The 19,208-nt window shown below is 46.6% G+C and overlaps 1 protein-coding gene across 1 annotated transcript; it reads left to right on the top strand.

The window, feature by feature from the left end:
- Window positions 1-18,088: 18,088 nt before the first annotated feature.
- Window positions 18,089-18,907, top strand: Smkr1 (small lysine rich protein 1; the record flags this gene model as incomplete). The annotated part of the gene is made up of 1 exon (XM_050141756.1): window positions 18,089-18,907. A coding segment is annotated over one exon (207 nt), but the record flags the coding sequence as incomplete, so codon positions are not given.
- Between the last annotated feature and the right edge of the window lie 301 nt (window positions 18,908-19,208).

Genomic DNA, 19,208 nt, shown 5'->3' with positions numbered 1-19,208 from the left:
TCATTAGTGACAACTGTCTGTGTCAGAACTAAGTTGCAATACAGTCCTGACTCCTTCTGGTATGTGGAGCAGAAGAACCATAAATATCTCTGTGGAATACAAAACCAAAGTAGCCATCAGCTGTATGTTTCCTTCCTGTATTAATGTCCTAGGGGTGTTACAAGTTACTGGGAACTGGATAATATTAAAACAACAGAAATGAGGGAGGGGCGGAGGGGAGGAGAGGGAGGGGAAGGTAGGGAAGGGAAACTTGGGTAGGGATGTAAAATAAATAATAAAATGTAAAACAATGACAACATAGTGGAACTGAGAGTGGATGGCTGAGTGGTAGAACAGGTTTTGCAGGTACAAGGTCCTAGGCTGAACCCCGGCATCACACACTGAGAGACCCACAAACTCATCTAGAATCCTGGCGGCCAGAGACCCGAGAAGAGGTCTCACTAACATTGCCCTCCTTCTAGAGGCTCTCAGGGAAGCACTACTCCTTGCCCCTTCTGGGAGTCCGGGGAATTTCTTGGCAGCACGTCACTCCAGTCTTTGCCTCTGTGGTCACAATGCTTCTTCTTCTCGAAACCTCCTCAGCTTTGCTTCCGTAAGGATCCATGTGGCTGCATCTGAGGCCCACCTGGATAGGCTTCTCTCCCAGAGTCCTCACCCTGCTCACATTGTCTGCCGTACATGAGAACACTCAACATTTTGCTATGTAATATTCGTAGTTTCTGAGGGCTAGAATGTGGATGATCTATTAAATTCATTATGCCAACTAGTGCTCATCAAAAATCTAAATCATAGGAGACTGGAGAGATGGCTCAGCCGGTAAAGTGTTTGCTGTGCAAGCATGAGGACCTGGGTACCCACGCAAAGCCAAACGTAATGAACCTGTACCCCTGTGTTAAGAGGACCTGGGTACCCACGCAAAGCCAAACGTAATGAACCTGTACCCCTGTGTTAAGATGTGCCCAGATACATGCGTGGAAAATAGGGACTCCATGGCTAGCCAGTCTAAACAAATCAGTGAGCTCCAGGCTCAGTAACAGACCCCATCTCAAAAGATAAGGTGGAGCACAATTGAGGAAGACATCCAGCATTGACCTCTGACCTCCACATTCATACACACATATTGTGTGTACACCTCAACATATGTGCACACACAACACACTCCAGAAAAAAACATAAAACACAGCAAAATGAATTGGTTTTCTTTTATAATTATTAGAAATAAGGATGTTTATTTTGTTTAAAAACAAAAGTATAGGATCAAGTAAAAATTTTCAGACTTAGGGAAAGGATCTACGAAGGAGCGAGTGTCAAGCTGGAGTAGTTTGCCAGTGTTTTGTTAAGAAGATGCGTGTGAAGGACTCAAAACATGGCACACCACGATGAAGAGTGCAGGCCCACGGCCTGCTTTCCTGTCTTGTTCCCTACAAGGTATCACCACCAATGTGATTTTTTTATCCTTTCAGAACTCCCCAAATTCCTATATTCTCCCTACCACTTGGTTTTGTTTTCCAAAGCAGGGTTCTCTTTGTAGCCCTGGTTGTCCTGGAACTCAGCCTGTAGACCAGGCTGGCCTCGAACTCAGAGACCCACCTGCCTCTGCCCCTCAACTCCCCCAGCGCTGGAATTAAAGGTGAGCGCCATCACCACAGGCTCTCCGTACCACGTTTCTGTAATAGTTGGGAATGCCATGCAGTCTGTTCTATTCTTGTTCTTATTATCCAATTATTTATCTGGAGTTATTTATTTATATTTAGTTGGGGGTCTCACTCTGTAACCCTGGCTGACCTGGAACTCCTAATCCTGCCTCAGGTTACCCAGTGCTGGAATTACAGGCATGAGTCACCATGGCTGGCCATTTTACAGACAGTTCTATAATAACATTGTTGGACTGGCTAGTTTTTAATATCGATTTGACATGGGCTAGAGTCATTCTGGAAGAGGAAACTTTGCTGGGGGCATGTTGAGACAGGGTTTCTCTGTGTAGCAGCTCTGGCTGTCCTGGAACTAGCTCTGTGAACAGGCTGGCCTCAAACTCTGGAGATCCTCCTGCCTCTGTCTCCCAAGTGCTGGGATTAAAGACATGCACCACCATTGCCCAGTTAAGGAGAGGGGACTTTTGATTGAGAAAACATCCCACCAGACTGGCCTGTAGGCATTTTCTCCTCAAGATTGCTGTGGGTGTGATGGAGGAAGGTCATTGGTTAATTAAATAAAGAAACTGCTTGCCCTGATAGGTTAAAACATAGGTGGGAGGAGTAAACAGAACAGGATGCTGGGAGGAAGAGGAAGTGAGCTCAGACTCGACAGCTCTGCTCTGGAGCAGAGACGCCATGCTCAGCTCTCCCGGGTAGATGCACGCTCTGAGACACACGCGATGAAGCTCCGACCCAGGATGGACATAGGCTAGAATCTTCCCAGTAAGCGCACCTTGGGGTGCTTACACACATTATTAGAAATGGGCTAGTCCAGGTGCAAGAATTAGCCTAAAAGAGGCTAGATAGAAATGGGCCAAGCAGTGCTTAAATGAATACAGTTTGTGTGTTGTTATTTCGGGGCATAAGCTAGCAGGCGGCCGGGGTGCTGGGGACGCAGCCCCGCCCACTCCTATTTCAACATGGGTGGGCCTGTCCCACTGAGGGCAACGCCTCTGCTGGAATGGGGGGGGTCCTGGATGGTGAGAAAGCAGGCTGAGCAAACCACAGGCCAGTAAGCAGTGTCCCCACGTGACGTCTGTTTCAGTTCCTGCCCTGGCTTCCCTTCAGCGATGGACTTATACACTGTAAGGTGCAATAAACCCTTTCTTCCTCAGGTTGCTTTCAGTCATGGTGTTTATCACAGCGATGGACAGTTGTGGTTATTTAATAATTAAATAGTTCTTCCATGACACCAACTTGAAGTATTTTTTTGGTTAAAAAAATGGCATAAGTGGAAAAATGGTGTGTGTGTGTATGTGTGTGTGTGGTGTGTGTGTGGTGTGTATGTCTGTGTGTGTCTGTGTGTGTCTGTGTGTATATGTGTGTATGTGTGTGTGGTTTGTGTGTCTGTATGTGTGTAGTGTGTCTGTGTGTATATGTGTGTATGTGTGTATGTGTGTGGTGTGTGTGTCTGTGTGTATATGTGTGTATATGTGTGTATGTGTGTGTATGTGTGTGTATGTGTGTGGTGTGTGTGTCTGTGTGTATGTGTGTGTATGTGTGTATGTGTGTGGTGTGTGTGTCTGTGTGTATATGTGTGTATGTGTGTAGTATGTGTGTATGTGTGTGTGTGTGTATGTGTGTGGTGTGTGTGTCTGTGTGTATGTGTGTGTATGTGTGTATGTGTGTGTGTATGTGTGTGTATGTGTGTGGTGTGTGTGTCTGTGTGTATGTGTGTGTATGTGTGTATGTGTGTGGTGTGTGTGTCTGTGTGTATATGTGTGTATGTGTGTAGTATGTGTGTATGTGTGTGTGGTGTATGTGTCTGTGTGTATATGTGTGTATGTGTGTATGTATGTATGTGTGTATGTGTGTGTGTGTGGTGTATGTGTATGTGTGTGTGGTGTGTGTGTCCGTATGTCTGTGTATTGTGTGGTATGGTGTGTGTCTGTGTTTATGTGTGTGTATGTGTGTGTGTGTGTATTGGGATAGGGGACTCACTCAGTTCCAAAGCAGCAATAGGACAACACAGTCTGAAATATAATTTCCTCCCAGCACGTCTGGCTGTTCAGGCTCCCAAGTCTTATAAACGTAATGAGATTGTGTCTAACTGTGCTGTGGGGGGAGGTGTGTAGACTCTGGGCTTTAGATCGGCCAAACTTAAAGATTAAAAACAAGACTTTTAAATGTTTACCTTGTAGAAAATGCCAAAGTTTTTCTAAGGAACTGCAGAGTACAAAAGTCGCCCAAACCCCTCTGATGGCAGTGACTTCCTGTCTAAGACAGTGCCATCTGTCCCCTCGCCTTCCCATGGAAACACGACTTTGCACATTTGGTAACTTCTTGTTCAAATGCAATAGAACTGGCAGGACAGAGATTCTTATGTGAAAATAGTTCTGAGCCCCAAGATATGTTACCCAGAAAAGCAGCATGGCAGAGTGGAGACAGATAGTTGGGGAGTGGTGGGTGTCAGGACAATGCTTGCTAAGCATCACTGATGAATAGTGACTTGTTTTTCACATCGCCTCTCTCAAGGAGCCCCCCCCCCCCCAGGAAGAATCCAGAGCACGTCATGTCTCTGCATTAGGGATCAACAGATTACAGCTCATGGCCAGCTCTGGCCTACCACCAGTCTTATATGACCCGTGAACCAAGAAAGGCTTTTACATCTTTTTTCTTTTGGTTTTTCAGACAGGCTCTCGTACAGGTATTTCTGGTCTTACACTATGTAGCCCCGGATGACTGTGAACGTTTCGGGTGATGGCACATGATTGTATACACATGATTGTATACATGCATGCCTATGAGGCCAAAGATGCCTGCTGCAGATCTAAATTCACGCTTGAACAGCAAGCACTTTACAGACCTTGAACTTCTGATCCTACAGCCTCCTCTGTCCAGTACTGATATTGGAGACATGGGCTACTATAACCAATTGATGTGATCCAAGGATTGAACCCACAGCCTCACGCATACTGGGCAAGTTTTCTACCTACTGAGCCATATCAAAATCTGGTTTCACAGTTTTAGGTGGTAGGGGCTTCCAATGAAGAAAAGTATTTTGACAGGAAAATTCTATGGAATTCAAATTTCACTTTCCTCAACAGTTTTCCTGGAGTACAGCCACGCCCATTCATGTCCATGTGGTATGGAAGGCTTCTGTGCTCTGTACCAACAAAGCCTTGTATTCACAAGGGATTCTAGTTGAAACTCAAAATATTGACTCTGTCCCCTTCCACAATTTATTGATCCCAGCTCTTGACATTCCTCTCCGAGGTCCACCCTAACTGGTCTCACTGTACCCTGAGGTGCCTGCTGCTGGAACCCTACTGGCTGACCACAGGAAACCCCTCCAGAAAAATGCTATTTTGGGGGGGGGGGGCATTTTTCTCTTCAGTATGAGGACAGTAACGGATGGAAGGAAGAAAAGGCAGAGGGGAAGAGGGTGGAGAGGACAAGAGAGGGATTTTCAAGCATCTCTTCTAGGAAAGACGGTGCTGGAACACTCCTAAGTTTAGCTGTTCTAAGAATGCGTGCTTCAATTTTGGTCATTTTTTTTAACAACAGTACAGTTAGTTTTACTATTTATAAAGAAGACATAAGGATGTGTATTCATAAATAGATAAAATGAACCACAGCTTTTCTGAAGTGAGATTCAATAGCAATCCAAATTTAGCATCCCCCTCATCTACACCGTAGGATTTGTTCAGTTCTTGTGGGGGGGAAGTTCTATTTAAACTCTTCGACATTAAGGTTTTGGGTTGGTTTTAGATAGGGTTTCACTACGTAGCCTGGGCTAGATTTAAACTCTTCAGCCTCACTCGGCCTCCTACACGCCGGGAGTCAGCACATCTGACTCCAAATGATGCCTTAAACTCTTTGTGGCAGTGGGTTTTATGGACACTCAGCAAGTATTCACCATTCCACACGGGACTGAGCACAGGGCTGGGAGATCAGTCCCCATGTGGAGTGCACCAAGAGGCAGATAGACGTGGGCTGTCTCTGTGAGGGTGGGAGGAGCTAAGAGCAGGACAGACGCCAGAAACAAGTGGGAGACTAGGGGAAGTGCTGTAGTTTGACTACGGCATGTGTCCCCAAGGTCCTACGTTAGGAACTTGATGTCAAGTGTGTCAACACCGAGGTGGTGGGCTAGGCACGGTAGCACGATCCCGGACTCCCAGCACTCAAGGGGCCGAGAAAGGAAGATTGTAAGACAAATGACGCTTTTTTTTTTTAATTTTAACTTTTTTGAGAATTTCACACATGAGCACACTGTATTTACACCATTTCCACCCCTTCCTCTCTTCTTCCAACATTTTCCTTTGGAGTGAGCACTCAGAGTGAAACCTCAAAAAAGAGCAAGGCCCCAAGGCCCCAGTGCTCAGGAGGCAGAAGCAGGAGAAACATCCACAGGTTCAAGAGCAACCAGGTTTCCACAGTGAGTCTCAGCCCGCCCAGGGCTAGGAAACCCCGTTTCCAATACAGAGGCTGGCAAGGGAGCACTAAGGTAACGGCACTTACCACAAAGTTGCAGACTGAGTTCAATCCCTGTGGGAGAAGGAAAGGACCAACTCCCATACACTGTCCTGACCTCTGCATTTGCAAACGCTCACACGCAAACACAAATAAATGTTTAAGAAATGAAAAGGAAGCCTAGGCAGTTTGGATACTCACCTTACTAGACCTGGATGGAGGTGGGTGGTCCTTGGACTTCCCACAGGGCAGGGAACCCTGACTGCTCTTTGGGCTGAGGAGAGAGGGGGACTTGGTTGGGGGAGGGGGAGGGAGATGGGAGGCAGTGGTGGGGAGGAGGCAGAAACCTTTAATAAATAAATAAATATAAGCAAATAAAAAAAAAGAAATGAAAAGGAGGTGGGGCCTCCTAGAAATCAGTTAGATCACTAGTATTAAGGTAGTTCTTCCGAGAGTGGGCCTTTGGCTAGAGATGTCCCTCAGAGCTAGTCCCCAGCACCGTAAAAAAGAAAAGTAAAGTAGAAAGCTCGCCAACTCTTCTGTAGGTGGGCGTGGTGGCACACACTTGTAATCTCAGCACTCGGGAGCAAAGAAAAAACTGGTTTGTCATAAAGAGTGAGTCTAGCCATTATTTCTGTCTCCTTCTTTTCTCACATTCTCTGATGCGTTCCTGCCCTGATACCACCTGCCATTGTGACCTCACAAGTGGCAAACTGAAGGGACTCCTGATCCAGTCTCCAAAACTGTGTGCTAAATAAACCTTCTGTTACTCCTAACCTTGGGTACCTTATTATAGCAACAGAAGATGACGGCTGTGCCTTCCCGTAACTCAGGCTCAGAGGCCAGTGGAACGAGCAAGGGACAGTCCTCACTGACTCGTGAACCGTGCTCCTTGTCTGTCCGTCATTGCCGCCGCAGCATAGAGTCATGGGCCTCAAAGATGTTGCTCACTGTGGAGAAGTGAGCTAATACGGCACCTGACTATGTACACGTGGTTGCTGCAGAAAATCTAGGGCAAGTCTAACAGGCAGAGTATCGCTCCAGAGGTGGTACAGTTTGCCAGGCCTTAACCTTCAACAAGGCTTCTGATCAATAGGGCATTCAAGGTAGACGTCAGGAGGTGCGATGGTACAACAAACCCCAGAGATGAATGCGTGTGACAAAAATAAAGTCCGCTGTGCTGGCCAGAGAATGCTAGAAGAGCAGACTAAGGGGTTATGAAAAGCCACAGATGCCAAACCAAAGCACTCAGCTCTTTGTAGGAAACGGCCACTGGCAGCTTTTGAAAATGAGTGACCCACGGTTAAATCTCTGCTTCAAAATGTGAAGGAGTGTCAAAGTCAAAGGGCAGCGGGATGCCAGGACCACAGCAGCCCAGGCAAAGACAGCCCAAGCTGGAACAAGGTAGTGATCTGAGAGAGAGGAGGGACGTTGGGCCAAAGACAGGCTTGTCAGGGTGTGATGCAAGGTACATTTGAGGATTACTAGGAGTGTGCAGTGCTATATAGAGACCTGAGAAAGTCAGGGAGGGAACAGTCTGGAGAGTTGAGTATTCTTTAAAAAAAAAAAAAACATTTATTTATTTATTATGTATACAATATTCTGTCTCTGTGTATGTCTGCAGGCCAGAAGAGGGCACCAGACCTCATTACAGATGGTTGTGAGCCACCATGGGAATTGAACTCAGGACCTTTGGAAGAGCAAGCAATGCTCTTAACCACTGTGCCATCTCTCCAGCCCCTGGCTGAGTTTTCTTTAGTGGTTTCTTTCCTTGTCTTTTATATTTCCATTTTGCAGTGAGCTATTCAGATAATGCAGAGCCCTGCATCGGTGTAAGTATTGCCTCCCTCAGAATAAAGATGGCCACCATCTGTCTGTGTGCTGTTCTATTGCTGTGAAGAGACACAAAGACTAGGGGCTTGCTTACAGTTACAGAGGGCGAGACCATCATGGTGGGCAGTAAGCAGCTAGGCATGGTGCTGGAGCAGTAGCTGAGAGCTCACAACCTATCCACAAGTTGGAGACAGAGTGGGGAGGGCTGAGTCTGGCATGGACTTTTGAAACCTCACAGCCCACCCCCAGTGACACACCTCCTCCAGCGAGGCCACGCCTCCCGATCCTTTCCAAACAGTTCCACCAACTAGGGACCAATCATTCAAATGTACGAGCCCATGGAGGCTGTACTCATCCACACCACACCGCCAGCACTCCCATTTATATTTGCTTTTGAACATCACTTCACTAATCAGTCCAGAGAAAAGCTAGCAAAGCTAGCCTTGCTTGAACCTTTCAGGGTTGTACCCGCTTTGCGGTTCATCCTCCTCCTCCTGAACTGGATTTGCAATGCTCTGCCCATGGTGTCTACAGGAGGTGATGGCTGCTCGCCACCTAGATCCCAGTTTTGACATTGTCTCCCCAGAAAGCACTGCCAAATTGCTAATCTAAAAGGAGTGTGCAGAGGTGAAGGGGTGGCCCCTTGGTGAGACATCCGCTTAGCTTAAAAGATTTATTAATCGTATGTATGTTTTGCCTGCTTGTATGTCTGTGGACCATGTGTGTACTCGGTGACCATGGTGATTCCCTGTAATTAGAGTTACAGACGGTTGTGAACCACCATGTGGTTGATAGGAATCAAACTCCAGTCCTCTGCAAGGGCAACACGTGCTCTTAACTTCTGAGCCAGCTCTCCAAGCCCCAAAGGTGGATTTTTCTTAAAGACTTATCTTTATTATTTTATGTGTATGTCTTAGTTAGGGTTTCTGTTGCTGTGAAGAGACACCATGACCACAGTAACTCTTATAAAGGAAAAGCATTTAACTGGCTTTACATGTTCAGAGGTTTAGTCCATTATCATCACGGTGTGAAGCGATGGCATGCAGACAGACACCGTGCTGGAGAAGTGTCCTTCTTCTTGACTTGTAGGCAACAGGAAGTGGTCTGTCTCACTGGGCGTGGCTTGAGCATATATGAGCTCAGTGCCTGCCTGCACAGTGACTCACTTCCTCCAAGACTACACCTACTCCAAAAAGGCCACGCCTCCCATTAATGTCACTCCCTTTGGGTTTATGGGGCCAATACATTCAAACTATCACAGTGTATTAAGGGGCTTTTTGTTTGGCCTGCATATAGATCTGTGCACTAAATGCCTGCCTGCTGCCTGTGGGGGTCAGAGAAAGGCACCGGATTCTCTGGGACTGGAAGAACTGGCTGTGGAAACTGTCATGTGGGTGCTGGGACCCAAACCGGGGTCCTCTGTACCAGCAAGAGCTCTTGACGTCAACTCTCGGCACTAATCACCTTTACTTGTGGCCAATTTCATTTCACACCCTTCCACTTTGCTCTGTTCCCCTCTCCCTCCCCCAACATTCAAGAACCTTGCCTCTTGTTGGGTGCTGAATTCCCACAGCAAGCGGGAAGCCAGGCATTGGCAAATATGCAATAACCACTTGGTGAACTGAATGGAATGGTGAGAGTTATAGAAAGCAAGAATTGTGCCCCAAACGCATTCTGAGAGAAGAGGATGAACTCACAAGGTTAATCCCACCCAGAATATAAGAACCCTGCCCATCTTTCTCTCCTCCGACCTGTACCAGACTTAAAAAAAAAAAAAAAAAAAAAAAAAAAAACCATATCTTCACTTCAACCCTCAGAGACGTTATTCTTGTTTTCCAGGAGAGGTCAAGTTCAGATAATTTCACGAGAGTGGTTTAGCCTGTCCAAGCCTTTCCTTCCCAAAGACAAAACTGCAGGCAGCAGGGTAAATCGGAACACACATTCAGAGCCCACAGGCGCCCGAAGGCCAGCCAGGCTCCGCCCAGTTGCCGACGCCCCGCCCCGGTGCCCTAGCAACAGGTAAACAGTGCGCGGTTCGCCGACTTCGGTGAGCGAGCCCAGGCGCTGGCAGCCGGCTCTCTGGGTGCGGCGCCGCCCTGAGCCTGGAGTGGGGTGAGCCGGGCCTTGCGTCCCAGCAGCTCGGTGGCTGGCTGCTTGCTAAGCTCGCCCAGCTCCCCTGAAAGCATCTGCGCCTCCGCACACCGCGAGGGCGCCCAGCTGCGGCCACGGCCGGGGCAGGCGGCAACACGCCGGTGAGAACGAGCGGAGGCCAGGGGAGCGGCCGGGGACCTCGACGCCGGGGGCGGAGGGTGGGGGAGGGGAGGGGATAGGATGTGGGGGTCTGATCTCGAGACTGGGGACTGGTGTTACAATCACCTGCTGAGATGAGAAAGAAATAGCCGTGGGAATACCCATCCTGAAGTGGGAGAGGTTCGCAAGCGCTCGCCTCAACCCCGGTAGCCTTTGAGGGGAGGGCTTTCACCTGGGTCTACTGTCATCACCGCTGGGAAAAGTTCTGCCGAGCGTGTGGGAGGGAGCGGCACCAGAGGGACTTACGGTTGTGCTGGACAGCAGCAGCAGGTTTAAGCTGTACCCTTTTAAAAAGACGGTTTTCGTCCCTTGGTTCTGTGCCGTTACTTTCGCTCTTAGAAGATGCTTTGGGGTGTGGAAAATAGAGGGAGATCAGCAACGAGGTTTGGAACCCCAAAACTAAGTACACGCCAACAGGGACCACCAGGCTGTTCCTAGTTGCAGGGTGGGATTCTCCCCGTGCTACGGACAAGGTTGACCCTGGCGGGGAAGGGAGGTGGGAGGTGTCCATACCACACCTAACCCCACCCTTCCTCACCCCTCCTTTCGCCGGTATTCCTGTTCTTCGGCTCGCATCCTGCAATTGGTGGCCTCCTTCCCAGTCTCTTTCTTTTCTAGAACGGCTATGGTTTTGTTGTCTCTTTCCACAGCCCTCAGGGGTTCGCTGAGTACTGCACTGTTGAACGTGCCGCTCAGCACCAAAGGGGCCTCAATTTCTGGCGCGTTTATCATATTATCATTTCTGCTGAAGAAAAAGCATGCCCCTTACTAGACCCAGCCAGGTTCTTCCGGAAATTTCCTTGCAACTGCCCTACCTCAGTTACTGATCTTTTTATCTCCTAGACTAGAACTGTCTTCTGCTTCCTCTTGTTCGGTAAGCGCCTATAGCCCTTTGCCCCTCACTTGAGGCGTCCTGTCTGTCTCGCTTTCCTTTTAGCCTGCAGTGTGGGACTGTGGTAAGTATGGAGCCCTTCCTCGTAGGTCAGAAACTAGGTACAGTTTTAAGTAAACGTGCTAAGTGTCTCTTGACTTAAATTTCTAGATTTATATAGTCTACTGTTTTTTCCCAGGCCCCAGAAGGTGAAGCAGTATGACTTACAAAGCCCTCCGAGTGAGTTGCTTCCTCTTCTTGTAGATGTCCAGCTTGTTAGGTTACAGCCCGAGGCCTGAGCTGCTCTTCACCGGCTTCCCAGACCTGATTCCTCTCACTGCGTTCCCCGCCCCACCCTCACCCCATTTGCCTGTGGACCGACACTCTGACCTTGCTTGGCCCCTTCCTCTTTGGATAGTCTCTTCAACCTCTAAGTCCCAGTGGGCTGTGTTTGTTCTGCTTCCAGATTCTCTAACCTCTCAGCCTCCTCTCCAGGACCACGGCTTAGTATTTCTGCCTGCCCTGTCGGGAGGCCAGATGCACCTAGGCCCCTCTTTCCCAGCATGGTTGTTTGATCCATGCCTTTGTGATAAAGGGCGGGCATCTTTTCCCCTCTCCTCTGTGTCTAGTACAGAGGCAGAAGCACAGGAGGAGTTTGGAGATACTTGTGAGTGAATGAACAAGGCCTCTTGCAATTGAGAGCAACGGAAACACGTGTGTCTTCTCCACTCTGTGCCTGCATTGCGTCTGTATTCATTCCTTTTCAGGTGCTGTGCAAATACCGGAAGAAGGTTTAGTAATTAATCATATTCAGGTTTACACTCCCAGGTTCCTCAGTGGAGAAGGCAGAGCTCGTGGCCGTGGCCGGACCATAACTGTTCTCAAGGTGGCAGGTCCAAAAGCAGAGAGACTGTGGCCTACTTCTGCCACCTACCCCTTCTCCTAAAGGAACGGTCAGAACATGAACCTGTTAGGGACATTTCAGATTTGAGCCAACACAGCATGTGGTTGTGATTTATTTATGCGCTCAGCGAATCCTGTTCATCCGTTTGGTGTACCAGACAATGGTTTAGGCTAAGGAATTCAGTGGTAAACTCACAAGCAAACCCTCCGTCTTACCATCAATTACTACTAAAATTACTATTAAGTGGTTGCAATGCTTTTAATGAGAAACGTCCCCCATAAACTCAGATATTGGAATCCATGGTCCCCGTTTGGCAGCGCTGTTTAGGAAGGGGTGCGGCCTCTCTGGAGGAAGTATGTCATTGCGGGAGGGCTTTGAGATGTCACAGCCTCACCTCATTCCCACCTCCCGCTCAGCTCTCTGCCCTGGCGGCTGCTGTCCCGCCTCCATCACTGTTACGAATCATCCCTCTGTCCGCTGAAAGTAATCTCGCTCCTCCATAATTGCTTTTGGTTGTGGTATTGTATCACAGCAACAGAAAAGTAACGAATACAGAGGTAAAAATGCCCAAGGAAAGGAGTTTGAAAATGGTACTTCAGAGGCAAAGGCCTCGTGGAGCAGTTAACAAGCAGATAGACTGTGTGAGTACTCGGAACGAACACCTTGCCTGGGGCAGACTTGGGTTCTGTTCTTGTGTTTGTTGATGTATGTGTTGGCATATATGATACAGTAAGGTTGTGTGATTGTCCTAGGTATAGGACAGAATGGAGACTGTGTCAGGGAGGTTTCTCTTCTTTGCTGTAGTGGGAACTGAACCCAGGCCACTGTAGATGCTAGGCCAGGCTGTACTGCCCATCCACATATATAGTGCCCCTCGGAGCCTGGCGAGATTTTCGTGAAGAAGTGACATTTGAGTAGCGTCTGAAGGAAGAGATAAAACAAATGATTTCTCTTCGGTTATGTGAAACCTCTAGGCCCTGTAGTATAGGGGAAACCTACAGAAAAGTCAGGGCCTCTGGAAACAGGAGGAACTTGGCAAGCTTGGGATCTAGAAAGAAAGCCAGCATAGATGCAGCCAAGTAGCCTTCCTTCTGGCGTTTGTGAGGTTTTAAACTGTGTTCTGAGACCAAGAGTGGAGCCACAGGGTTTCCTTGAGCCAACTGAAGCCATGGATGGTTGCTCAACGGGTAAAGGTGCTTGCAGTATACTCTCCATATAGAACATATCAAAATTAGCTTTGGGGCTGCCTTTTTATTTATGTATATATTTATTTACTTCTGAGATAGACTCTCACTGTGTAGCCCTACCTGCCTTGGAACTCTCTACGTAGACCAGGTTGGCCCCAAACTCATAGAAATCCACCCGCCTCTGCCTCCTGAGTGCTGGGATTAAGGGTGTGCCCTCCAGGCCCAGCTGCCGTGCATAGGCTTAGTTAATTACTTTGAGGTTCGTCCATGTAGTTACACTTTTCTCGTTGCTCAATAGTGTTCCACTTCATGGTTCTACCACAAAGTGTTTACCCATTTATCTGCTGAGGAACCTTTGAGCGTGTTTTGCTTGCAGCTCTAACAAATTAGGCCACTTTGAGAAGTTATATGCAAGTCTCTAAGTGGACTATGCTTTCGCTTCTTTAAGAGGGGAATGGCTAGGTCAAATGTTGGGGTGGTTTAACTTAAAGAGAAGCTGCCGAAGTATCTTCTAGAGCAGTTCTGACAGCTTCAGTCTCCCCCCTGGTGAATGAGCGTTTCAGTTCCTCCGTTTCCTCGCTTGAAATGGCCAGTCACCTAAGGAACCGTTCCAGTTGGTGTGTGCTGGGCAGCTTGTAGTTTTCATTGTGTATGTCTGTCTAACAATGTTGTGTCTGTTCATGGCTTATTTCCCATGTCTCTTTTCCAGAAAAGTGTTAATTTGAGCATTTTGCCCATTTTTATCATGGGTAGCCCTCTTACTATTGTACTTTGAGCATTCTCTATTGTAGAGGTGGGCCCTTATCATATGCCTGATTCCGAATGATTTTCTCCAGTCTCTGGCTTGGCTTTCATTCTTTTGGAAAGCAGACGTCTTGCATGTTGATTGTAAGCTTAGCAACTTGTTCTTCATGACATCATTTCTTCTTCTGTTGCTGAGATTGAATGTCATAATGAAGAGAAAGGGTTTACTTTTGGCTTACAGTTCTAAAGGACACAGTCCTCATACTGGGGACGGCCTGGCTACGGGAGTGTGAGCTCAGCTGGGCATCAGGAAACAGAGACTAGCAAGTGAGGCCCATCTGTAAAACCTCAAAATCTGCTCCTCCCCATCCCAAACAGCCCCACCAGCTGGGAACCAAGTGTCCAGACACACAGACCTATGTGGACATTTCATAGCCACGCTACAGCACGTGAGTTCTGATGTTATAGCCAAGACATCTTTGCCAAACTGAAGTTCATAAAGGTCTCTGGAGGTTTTGTGATTTGAGATTCATTCTGTACTGGGGTCTATGATCAATTTTGAGGGTTTTTGTTTGTTTGGTATGGTTCAAGTATTGACTGGGGTTCTTTGCTTTTGTGTCTTGCTAATGGACCTTCCTTATTCCAGCACCATGTACTGTAGAGAGGTAATCGCTATGGTGATGCTGTCCATGAGAACCAGTCCCTCATCTATGTGTGCATCAATTGTTCAACTCTTTATTCTGATCCATTGATCTGTTGCTCTATCTTTGACCCCATGAGCACACAGGTGGTCTGATCCTGTAGCTTTATAATGACCTTTGAAATAAGGTAATATCAACCCTCCAACTGTGCCCTTTTTCAAAGTCTTTTGCATTTCTATATCAATTTTGGAAATATCTACAAAAAGATGAGAATTTTGAATTAATACTTATAGCCTTCACCTTACAACCTGTGCAATTTCGTCTGAATTTTGGAATAAATCTTCCAATTTTTTTAATTGCATTTATTATTTGTGTGTGGATACACACACAAGGCAGGACACAGCACACACGGGGAGGTCAGAAGATACCTTACAAGAGTCAGTTCTTTCCTCCTTCCAGGTAAATCCTGGAGACTTAACTCAGCTTGTCTGGCTTGGTAACAACTGCCCTTCGCTCCTGAGCCATCTTGCCCACTCTGGTGTGCCAGTTTCTAAAAATGTCAAGTTTAACTGAACGTTGTGGGACACACCTTTAATTCCAGCGCTTGGGAGGCAGAGGTAGATGGGGTTTGAAGCCAACCCAGTTTATGTGGTGAGACCCTGTCTTAAAAATAGAACAAAATAAAAAACAAGAAAGCAAACAAAAGGCTAAAAATGTTAAACTTTGATATGAATTTTAATTCTCAACCTGTCTTAGTTAGGTTTTCTGTTGTTGTGAAGAGACACCATAACCAAAGCAACCCTGTAAAGGAAAACATTTAATTGGGTGGTTTATAGTTTCTGAGGTTCAGTCCATTACCATCACAGCAGGACATGGCAGCACACAGGCAGACATGGCACTGGAGGAGCTGAGTCTACATCTTGATCCACAGACAACAGGAAGTGAGCTGTTAACCACATTGAGTATAGCTTGAGCAAAAGAGACCTCAAAGCCCACCCCCACAGTGACACACTTCCTCCTACAAATCCACATTACTCTAACAAAGCTATACCTCCTAATAGTGATACTCCCTATGGGGGCCATTTTCCTTGAAACCAACACACAGCCCATTTAAAGATTAAGACATGTGTGTGTGCATACGTTACACACACATTATGTTGCAGTTTTTTCAGGTGAGCCGCATACCATTGACATTTAAGAATGTATGGAATTATAAAGAGCTATGGAGTGGTGGCGCACGCCTTTAATCCCAGCAGAGACAGGTGGATCTCTGAGTTCAAGGCTAGCCTGGTCTACAGAGTGAGTTCCAGGACAGCCAGGGCTAACTATACAAAGAAACCCTGTCTTGTAGTTGGGCAACAGATAGATAGAAACACCTACATCACTGTCTCAAAAAAAAAAAAAAAGCTAAATAAATAAACAATGAAATTATTGAAGAGAACCAACATTCAAAACCTTTTGTTTGTTTGTTTGTTTTTTTGAGACAGGGTTTCTCTGTGAAGCTCTGGCTATCCTGGAACTCACTCTGTTCTGGCACAAAATCTTAAAGAACTTATTTGAAAGTGTACATCCTGTACCTTGTGAAGAGGTTTTTACCGTCAGAATGCTGTCTTCTGGGCTTCGTATTATTTGTTTTCATTTGTGCTTTCTTTTTAAAAAGATTTATTATTTATGTGTCTGTGTGGTTGTATGTGCACATGCTTGCAGGTGCCCTCAGATTCCAGAAGAGGGCGTCAGATTGTGAACCTCATGTCAGTGCTGGGAACTGAACTCGGTCCTCAGGATAAGCAGAAAGTTCTCTTAACCACTGAGCCATCTCTCCAACACCACCATTAGTATTTTCTCACTTACATCTCCTGTTTACTCCTGGATATGATGTCTAGAAATATACTGCATTTCACTAACAAAAGGATATTTCAGTCTTTTAAACACACTGTTTGGTTTGCTTATCAGTTCTATGCTAATATTTAGCCATTGCTAAGCCCTGATCATTTACGCATTCTCCCTCCTCCCCTAGCTAGAAGAGACACGTTAGTAATCCTCGCCTGTCCATCTTCTCTCAGTGTGTGAGGTGGTCCCAGGGCACTGTAGTAATGCTCACCTGTCCATCGTTTTCTCTGTGTGTGAGGTGGTTTCCTGCTGAAATAGAAAGGTCCCCGTTCCCTTTCCCTAGAAGTTTCTGACCTCTTCAGTTAATCGTACAGAGCATGGGCTCTGAGCTTGGTGACTGTCACTTGGCACCCACCAAGTGACCTTGCTAAGCCCCTGCATGGTGCCTGTCTACCTTGAAGCACAGCTCTGTGGTGATGAAGGTGATGGTAAGAACCATTTGCTAAGCTCTTGCTTCAGACTCTGAGTCTGTTGTCTTGGATGACATAACGCCTAAACGTCATGACTGCTTAGGTAAAAAGTACTTGCATAACAAGTACCAAAATACACATTTGTCTCCTGTCTGTATAATTTGTTTTAAATTTAATTTTTTGTACGCGACCCTCCAGAAATACGTCGTAAGAATAGTTTAATAAGGGGCTGGAGAGATGGCTCAGAGGTTAAGAGCATTGCCTGCTCTACCAAAGGTCCTGAGTTCAATTCCCAGCAACCACATGGTGGCTCACAACCATCTGTAATGGGGTCTAGTGCCCTCTTCTGGCCTGCTGGCATACACACAGACACAATATTGTATACATAATAAATAAAATAAAATAAAAAAAAGAATAGTTTGATAAGATAAATCCCCATAGGTCCACTCCTTGGGTCATAAAGTATCAGGAGCTGACCAGGTCCGTGGTTTCTTCCTTCAGTAGGGTGAAGAGAGAACATCCGTCCTAGAAAGCAAATCCTAGTCTTTTATTTGGTCTCTGCAGTTTCAGCGTGCATCTCCGAGACATGAGCTCATTCATCAAATACCATGATCAGACCTAACAGATAGAGTTCCCTTCTTTCCTCGAAAATGTCTTTTTCAAAGCTTATGCAAATAAGAATGGAAGGAAGCGCCACGCTAGAGAGCGTCACGCTAGAGTGCCGCACACCCCCTTGTGTTGGGTTTCTTTAAATGTGAACTGCTTAGGTAGCAGCTGTCACATTTGATTCTCCTGCTCCAGGCAAGCATCTTTTTAAAAGATAGGGATATTTGTACATATTTGTGAGATGCAATACAATAATGTGATATACAGAGACATTAAATCAGACTGATTAGCATTTCATTTTCTCCAACATTAATCAACCCTGTGTTGGGAACCTTCAGACCCTTCTAGTTATCTTGAACATATAAACATTTGTGGTGGCAGTCTGGATTTTTTTTTTATTTTAGGCTTTCATCTCCCTCTAAAATCAGTAATGAAATGTGGAAATTACTTAAGGTGGGGCTTGATGACACGTGCCTTACATCCCGGCACTTGGGAGGCAGAGTCAGGCAGATCTCTGTGAGTTTGATCCCATCAAGGTGATGGAAACTAATCCTCTCCCTGTGTTGTATTTGTCTTTGAAAGTCAGGTAAAGGGAAGAAAGGGAAAGGCCGGGCTAAGAGTTTCGGGAAGAAGCAGAAGCAGAAGCCGAAGAAGCCGGAAGTGGACATCCTCAGCCCTGCCGCCATGCTGAACCTCTACTACATCGCCCACAATGTCGCCGACTGCCTGTACCTTCGGGGCTACCCTTGGCCAGGCGCTGCCAAAGGGAGGAAGGGGAAGAGCAAGATTTAAGTGATAGAATCCAACACACGTTTTCGTTTCCAATAACAGAAAGTGGGAGAAAACATTCAGGACAACTCAATGGCGCAGGAAAATAGGCTTACTGAAGACCAGTAACACTAGCCGGTGTACTTCTCTGTGGGAATAATGGCAGAGAAATGCCCGTTTATTGCCACTGCTAAGCCAGGCACTAGGTGGCTTCACTTTGTTTTTTGTTTTTTCTTTCAAAAAGTAATCAGGAAAACCAAACCCAAGTGGAGTTTGTTTAAAGTCTTAAAGGAGGCACTGGCAACGGCAGTGATTTTTATAGTATTATAATCATAGTTCTGGACCCGAATTAAAACCTTGTTCTCAGGAGGCAGCTCCAGTTTCTTGAGTCGTTTTCTTTTGTGAGAGGGGTTGTTTAGCGAGGATGAGGCAAAAAGCAAAGGCTGACTTTGTGTGCACCTTCCTCTTGGGCATTTTTTCCCCCGCTGTGGTTTGAGTTTGGGTTTTTTTTTTTTTTCTTTCTTTCAATGCTGGGGATGAACCTGGGGTCTCTACTCAGGAAGAGCTCTGTCGTTAAGTTACCCCAGTCCTCCCCTTTTTTAAACAAAATGGAAAATAAATAATTTGTTTTTATAATTTTCTGCTTAGAAATCTTTCTCAAATTTGAATTGACTACAGACTCCAGGGAGACTAAGCTCGCTATAGGTGCTCCAGTCCTGCCAGGTCTGCAGGCACCTGACTGAGATGTGGGCGAGGAAAACTGCTCCGGATATGGTGCTGGCTGTGAAATTCAGCACGGTGGTACCTGTTTGTGGTCCTAGCACTGGGGAGATCCAATGCTAGCGACAGAAGGAACCCTGGGGTTTTCTGGCCAATCAGCTGAATCGGTGAGCTCCAGGCTCAGTGAGTGACTCTGGAGGAAGCGGCCGGTTCTCTG

Source organism: Alexandromys fortis, unplaced genomic scaffold (assembly GCF_014885135.2).
Source record: "Alexandromys fortis isolate MF-2015 unplaced genomic scaffold, M_Fortis_MF-2015_v1.1 scaffold_44, whole genome shotgun sequence".
In the NCBI taxonomy this organism is placed as follows: Eukaryota; Metazoa; Chordata; class Mammalia; order Rodentia; family Cricetidae; genus Alexandromys; species Alexandromys fortis.
Note: the sequence above shows the minus strand (reverse complement) of the source record. Positions and strands in the feature narration are given on the sequence as shown.